At 41.0% G+C, this 7,720-nt stretch overlaps 1 protein-coding gene across 3 annotated transcripts; it reads right to left on the bottom strand.

Moving 5' to 3' along the window:
- Positions 1–829: 829 nt before the first annotated feature.
- Positions 830–3,691, bottom strand: sowahcb (sosondowah ankyrin repeat domain family Cb). Of its 3 annotated transcripts, none has more exons than XM_016509477.1 (2): positions 3,026–3,691; positions 830–2,992 (listed from the first exon to the last, which is right to left on the bottom strand). In XM_016509477.1, the coding sequence occupies exons 1-2, from the start codon at positions 3,510–3,512 to the stop codon at positions 1,920–1,922; spliced, it is 1,560 nt and encodes a 519-aa protein (XP_016364963.1). In that variant the 5' UTR covers positions 3,513–3,691; the 3' UTR covers positions 830–1,919. The 3 variants fall into 3 exon arrangements, with proteins under 3 accessions (XP_016364963.1, XP_016364962.1, XP_016364961.1); XM_016509476.1 differs by having other exon boundaries at positions 830–3,000; positions 3,034–3,691; XM_016509475.1 differs by having other exon boundaries at positions 830–3,690.
- Positions 3,692–7,720: the final 4,029 nt, after the last annotated feature.

The raw sequence follows: 7,720 nt of genomic DNA, 5'->3' as shown, positions 1-7,720 counted from the left end.
TGTAGTTACAAATGCATAAATATGAGTCACTGAATCATTCATTCAACCGATTCGTTCAAAAAGCTGATTCATTCAATAAGGAAACACCATCCTGTGTGTTGCTCAGAGACGCTAAACAGTGCTGTGATCTTTGTTTGGAACTATTTTCGTTGGCAAAATTAAGCAAAAACATGCAATATTGTGTCTAAAATGTAAGTCATTTAATGCTAACTTTTTAAAACTTGTATAAAATCAGTATTACATTTGTTATCATGCTGATATCTGGAGAAAATAGGGCACTCTTCGTGTGATGTAGATAAACTATATTAAATTATATAAATATAGAAGATATACAGAGGCATTTTTGCCACCTACAATTTAGAATGCCTTGAATTTTGATGATTCTAATTGCGTTTTAATAGACTAAATCAGATGCGTGCACTCTCTGGGTGTGTTTTTGTGATATACTCGATAATGTCACATCGCACATCATTAAAACAACACTTACCGTGTTATCGCAGACGATATATATGAATGTTGCACACCCCAGCCTCGAAGCGAGTGGAAAAGTGAGTGCGAGCACTTGTTTGCACATGAGCAAAGTTCTTGTTTTAGGAGTTCAGCGCCAGACCACTGATTCTTCAAACCTGCTTTCTTGCAGTCCGTGTTCTTCCGGTTTTATTTTGTAGTAACGAATGTGCTTCGAGGAAATGTATCGGAGTAAAAGTATACATTTTAATTAGGAAATGTAGTGGAGTAAAAATTTAAGTTTACAGAAGTATGTAAACACAAGTAAAGTACAGATTCTCCCAAAAAATACTTAAGTACTGTAACGAAGTATTAGGCCTATTACTTACACCACTGCTCTTGATGACTGAATCATTCTTATGTAAAGAACTTTGAATTAGCATTGTGAATAAAATGTGCTCCATGAAAAGCCCCGTCTGGCCATGAGTTTACATTAACCAACAATTAAAACATAGAGAGAGAATGTGTCCTATATATAAATAACCCTTCATAGCAGCTTTTCGTTTGTGGGAACAGTGTTTGTCCTGCTCCATCCATATACGGGACATTCAGGCGATGATGTGCTGCCACAATGTAATGGAAATATAGAATTAGTCCTTTTTTGCAGGTTAGTATACTGTAAATAAATACTCTTTTTGGTTTGTGAGTTCTGAAATGTACAGTTTTTATAGTACAATATCACACAATATCTCAAAAAGGATCATGGAAAACTTGAATCTCCATGCTATGACCCCTTTAAAGAAACATTATACAAATAATTAAACCGTAAATAAATAAACATTGTTCCACAACCCTTGAATATCATATCTTAAAATGATTGTGAATGCATTACATCCAGTATTAAAAGTTTCCCTCATTATATTTAAATGAATTTTAGCAAAGGTGTCACTAATCACAGTATTATTCTGTCAAATAAAGTCTGCAAGTGCTGACAGTAGTGAAGATTTATGTATATCACAAATGACTGTTGGGAAAGCTCCAGATAACCCATATACAAAACATAAAGATATAGAATGGCTATATGGGAACACTCAACAGTAAGAAAGTTTAAGTAAGTAACAGCTACTCTTCTAGTGTCGGTTGGTGTTATTTATGAACAATTTAGTTTAACAAAATAAAACCAGTAATTTACAAGTGACAGGACAAAAATGTAACACTGTTTCTTCTAAACTAAAGTTAAAGTCAGTTGTCTGCAACTCATGCACATTATTCAGAGTTCATAAGACATTAGTCTCTCTTAAAAGAAAGGTTTTATATAGCCTACTGTATGTTGTGTTCAGTTATTACCTGCTCAACACCTAAAGGAAGAGAAATAATATCATATCATCAAGTTGTGGAAGACTACTTTAAAATTCAGTATCACAATACATATTGTGCAAAGCAAGAGCAGATACTGTATTGAGTGCATTTCTTCATCCAAAGAGGTTCGATTTGGGTCTTAAGAGGTTTGGAGACTCTTCTGTAGTATCTTTCTCAAATCTATCGAGGAGAGAAGTGCTGTGAACTATCTGCGACCTCATGCGGATTTTACTGAGACTGGGTTTCATTTTAGTAAAGGAAGATTTCCTGCGGAGAGACTTCTGTTTAATCAAGCCGCTGCCGTCCTCTTCGCTGCTGTTCTGAGTCTTCAGAGGTCTGAAGTTAGACTGAATAACTCTCGACAATCTCCAGCGACTCGCGTCTCCAGCATCCACGCTGTCTGCGTCAGACTGCACGCAAGCGCCCGCGATGTCCAGGATGTTCTGCGCAATATCACTCTTCAGATACTGACACGCTTTTCTCCCGCTGTAATCCCGCGCCTCCACATCGGCGTCAAACGCTCCGACCAACAGTTTGACGACCTCGAGGTGATTGTGCGTCGCAGCCAGATGCAGAGGCGTGTAACCCGCGCTGGACCGCGCGTTGACGTTCACAGCGACTTGATGTGCTTTGGCAAAGTTGACAAGCATTACAATCAGTTCGTGTTTCCCGAGCTTCGCAGCCCAGTGCAGGCAGGTGAATCCTGTCACGAAGTCTTTCCTGGTCAGCAGGCTGGGATCTCTGGCGAGCAGCCGGTGGAGGCTGTCCCAGTCTCCGTCAGACGCGCACAGCATCCACTCGTGCTCCAGCGGCTCGAGCGTCACCGCGGCGGCCTCATAGTCGCTGTCGCCCCGCGGACCGTCTTTACATCTGCCCGAGAGATACACGCTGCGACGAACCTGAGGTGAACTGTTCATCAAAGCCTCGACCAAATGTTTGCGGCTGTTTTTCGGAGTGTCGCTGACGGAGTCCGGCTGATCTTCTGTCAGTGTATTGCTCTGCCGAAGTCTCACACGCTGAGGTCTGTTTTCTTTTCCAGCCTCTTCCTGGGATTCGTCTTTCACTTCACCAGCGTGTGTTTCGTTTCTCTGTAAACATGCCGGATTGCACACAGTCCCGTCGGAGTCTCGCACTGAAATCTCGGGTCTTGGACCTTTATCTGCCGCCTGGGGTTGATTTATTTTCACACTTGAAGCAGGTTTGTCCTCCGCCGTGCTGCTGCTTGAATTCCCCATGAGTTCAGATTCTGTCCTGCTGTTCACTCGCTCTGGAAACCTGACAGAAATACCCGGCTGTGTCTGTGCACCTCCCGCTTTAGCAGTTGCGTCACCTGAGCCAGGTAACATCGCTTCTTTTCCTCCACTTCTGCTTTCAGAGGCCTCTGAGGACACGCGGGTTCTGGTCTCCACGACATTTTCTCCACGGGATTTGCGATCATCAGCTGGACTATTTCTGTCACTCTTCTCGATTGAACCGGTTGATTTCCTACATTTCTTTTTAAGGCAAACGTATTTCTCGCCATTTTCCTCTTTGACGTAAGATACGCTGTCAACATAGCGTTTAAGAGCTTCCTTTGCCACTGATTTTAATGCAGGATCTTTAGGGATTGTCGCACGAAAATGATCCGTTAAATCCACGGTTTTCACGCGCCCTCCTCTCTCCTTTATGAAATGTAAAACCGCTTCTTGGTTGCATTCGGTCGCCATCGGATGTATTCGTTAAGCTTACGAAATACTGTCTCTGTAAATGAACTATCACCGAATAGGTAACAGAAATCTACCCAGTTAATGCCGATGTAAACACACAATGCTGCGTCTGTCGTTAATCTGCTCGGACCTGCAGCGCTCGGTTTGTCCTGCAGGGGGAGCGCTGCGCTTCTCTGCTCTAGAGTCAACGAACGCATTTATCAGTGAAACGTAACATTGTGTTCCGTTAATGTTTCATGAAAGATGCCTAATATGTCCAAAGTCTAGAGAGAAGCGTTAACGAGCACTGAGGTGACACGTTCCGTTACTGTGATTCAAGTAAAAGATCATATTTATTTCCCAAGTGCTAATAGTTGGTTTGTCCCTTAATAAGATAGCAGTTTTCTCTGAAAATGTTTTCTAGAGTCAGTTTGGTAAATATTTACTGACTCCGTTATTTAACAGTTCCAAAGTGTTCTTCTTAAAAACTAAGTTAAATAATAATCTTTTAAACGATGGTCATGTGCAAACAGGCAAGCATTTATAGTTGCAATAACACGCAATGATGATCCCTGTAGTTTGTGCATGATGATATGCTAAAGTGTGATCTGAGCAAATATGCTGGCAAACATCTGTAATGAACATCTGTAATCATTCCAAGTGACTGATGAAAAGCTACAGAACAGTCTTTCTCAGACATTTTTCTGAGCCACACAAATCTCTGCTGTTTTTTGTTGAGACCCTGCAGTTGTAGCTTGATTCCCAATCTGGCAACCACTTCATCGCCCAGCTGCTTGGACAGCCTGAAAATCTTTACAGCATTCTTCCACCTTTGAAACAGTACCAAGCTATGCAACATGTTATCCGTTTCTGATGCAGAGAAGCTAGTTCATGCATTCAGGACCTCTAGACTGGATTACTGTAAAAACTATTAGGTGGTTTTCCTGCATATTCAATAAACAGAGTTAGTCCAAAATACAGCTGCTAGATCATATCACCACAATGTTATCATCTCTACTTTAGCTACCTGTTAAATTCTATATCGATAATAAATAATACTTCTACATAAGCCCCTAAATGGCTTCGTTGTATTTAACTGATCTTCTATTGCACTACAATCCATCACAGTCTATAAGGTCACAAAATTCTGGACTATTGATCGTACCAAGGATATCAAAGTCCATTAAAGGAGGTAAAGCTTTCTCTCATTTGGCTCCTAAACTCTGGAATAGCCTTCCTGATGATGTTCGGGGCTCAGACACACTCTATGATGAGTTCAAGGATTTTCTCCAATACCTCAGCACTGATTTTTTTTCCTCTTAACACAGTCACCACTGGCTTCTTGATTGTGATGTTTGAAACATGCATTTTCTGTAAAGCAGCTTCGAAACAATATGTGTTGTAAAAAGCGCTATTCAAATAAATGAATTGAAATGAATGCCAGGTCCTACATCATTTAGACTAGTCATACATAGGCCTATATCACCACATACATTAATCAAAGCAATTCAGCACTGTTTCTTCCAGATGTGTATGTACTGTTCTGCACTTCATGTTTCTGCTATCGCTTTGTGTGGTGTAGTCATGAAATTTAACACCGTAGCATTTTTGATATTGTTAGCTCTTTTGCAATCAATTGATCAATCTTTATGATGAATCTTTGATGTAAAACCTATGTGAACCTAGTAACTAGTAGAGCCACATTTACGTTAAAGAAAAAAAACTTTTTGGCTACTGATTAGGTGCCTGTGTGTGAGTGCGTGTGTGTGTATGTGTGCGTGCGTGTGTGTGTGAGTGAGTGTGTGTGTGTGTGTGAGTGTGTGTGTGTGTGTGTGTGTGTATGTGTGTGTGTGTTTGTGTGCGTGTGAGTGTGTGCGTATGTGTGCGTGTGTATGTGTGCGAGTGTGTGTGTGTGTGTGCGGGTGTGTGTGAGTGTGAGTGTGTGTGCAAGTGTGTGTGTGTGTGTGTGTGTATGTGTGTGTGTGTTTGTGTGCGTGTGAGTGTGTGCGTATGTGTGCGTGTGTATGTGTGCGAGTGTGTGTGTGTGTGTGCGGGTGTGTGTGAGTGTGAGTGTGTGTGCAAGTGTGTGTGTGTGTGTGTGTGTATGTGTGTGTGTGTTTGTGTGCGTGTGAGTGTGTGCGTATGTGTGCGTGTGTATGTGTGCGAGTGTGTGTGTGTGTGTGCGGGTGTGTGTGAGTGTGAGTGTGTGTGCAAGTGTGTGTGTGTGTGTGTGTGTATGTGTGCGTGTGTGTGAGTGAGTGTGTGTATGTGTGCGTGTGCGAGTGTGTGTGTGAGAGAGTGTGTATGTGTGCGAGTGTGCGTGTGTGCGAGTGAGTGCGTGTGTCTGTGTGCGGGTTCGTGCGTGAGTGAGTGTATGTGTGCGTGTGTGTATGTGTGTGTGTATGTGTGCGGGTGTGTGTGAGTGAGTGTGTGCGAGTGTGTGTGTATGTGTGCGTGTGTCTGTGTGCGGGTTCGTGCGTGAGTGAGTGTATGTGTGCGTGTGTGTATGTGTGTGTGTATGTGTGCGGGTGTGTGTGAGTGAGTGTGTGCGTGTGTGTGTGTGTATGTGTGGGTCTGTGTGTATGAGTGTGTGTGTGTGGTGTGTGTGTGTGTGTGTGTGTGTGTGTGTGTATGTGTGCGTGTGTCTGTGTGCGGGTGCGTGCGTGAGTGAGTGTATGTGTGCGTGTGTGTGTATGTGTGTGTGTGTGAGTGAGTGAGTGTATGTGTGCGTGTGTGTGTATGTGAGTGTGTGAGTGTGAGTGTGTGTGTGTGAGAGAGTGTGTGTATGTGTGTGTGTGTGAGTGTGTCTGTCTATCTATGCTTAAAATACTTTTGGGAAATGCAGTCCAGACTGGTACAGCATTTCGTTCAAACCCTCTCTCTACATGATGTCTGTCAATGAATGCTTCTAATCACACCACGTCAATAGGACTGAGGTCTACTGTTTTTTCTCATCTGTCGGCAGCATATGGACCCACTAATGCCCTTCCAAGGGAGGAAAACATATAAACCGATGGATTACGGCAGGCAGAAGAGGTAAGCTGTTAATTTTACAGTCACACTCAACTGCAGCAGATTTAAAACAAAAAATGCTAGGGTCATTTTAGCACAAAATATAGTGTTACAAACAGAGGTTACATAATTTATTTTAAAGTAAAAAGTTGCTAGATTTATGATGTTATGGCAGAAATGCATCATCTTACCACACCTGAACAAAGCAGCAGTTTCTGCTTTAGCATTTCTCTTATTAATAATTCATGAACAAATGCCTACAGAATCTCAGCTAAATGTTGTTGTTTTTTTCCTGGATTCTGAAACATGAATTTCTATTGATCTTAGTCTATCTTTTTCCTACATCCAATGAGAGATTGCAGTAATTATAGAAGAAACTTCAGGCCATAATAAACTTTTGAGAGGACTGGATACACGTGAAATCTTGTGTAAAATAAAGTGCCTCATCCCATCATCATCAACCGTCTCAAGGAAACATGAACAAGTCACCCGAAAATGTACCTGCTTCTAGTACCTTGCTTTATTGGTCACCTCTGTTAGCAGTGATGAAGCACACCGCTTTGCATGAAGGCAACCTTAAATTCAAAGGACTTTATATAAAGTGAAAAATGGTAGTTCACTAATTTCCAAAATTGAAACAAATCATAATTCATGAATAAATTTGTCCATGAAATAAAAACTAAAATGTAACCAACAAAACCATTGCTGACACTAAATTAAACCGAAATCTAGAGTAAATTTGAAAATAGTAATAACAAAGCAAATATACTTTGAATAATTTCTGATGATCCATCATGTAAAGCTACAGTAAAAACGCCAATTTAATGACCAAGATTTAGTGACCAGGTTTTAATTGAAACATTGGTGCAACATAATTTCAATGTCACATCACAGCATGACCTGTAATGTTCACAATATTTACAAAACTGCTGTTTAGGACATCTTAAAAAATAAAATGAAACAATAAGAAATTATGGACTTTAACAAACTAAGCCTAACAGCCACATCAAAGCTATCAGAAACAAACATAATCAAGTGCACAACATACTTTACAAAGTCGACTGCTGTAAAGTACATACTGGTGAGAAAATATATACTCGGATACGTATTGAAAAAAAATACTGACATCAGAAAGGTTTGTAATACCAGTCAGATACCAATCAAAAAACAGCAAGCAAAGAGAATAAAATAAAAATGTCCACACACACACTCACACT

This window comes from Sinocyclocheilus rhinocerous, unplaced genomic scaffold, assembly GCF_001515625.1.
Source record: "Sinocyclocheilus rhinocerous isolate Xijiao unplaced genomic scaffold, SAMN03320098_v1.1 scaffold1615, whole genome shotgun sequence".
Classification (NCBI taxonomy): domain Eukaryota; kingdom Metazoa; phylum Chordata; class Actinopteri; order Cypriniformes; family Cyprinidae; genus Sinocyclocheilus; species Sinocyclocheilus rhinocerous.
Note: the sequence above shows the minus strand (reverse complement) of the source record. Positions and strands in the feature narration are given on the sequence as shown.

Excerpts from the sequence above, each read along its gene's own strand:
- sowahcb (XM_016509475.1), bottom strand. The coding sequence starts at position 3,512 with ATGGCGACCGAATGCAACCAAGAAGCGGTTTTACATTTCATAAAGGAG.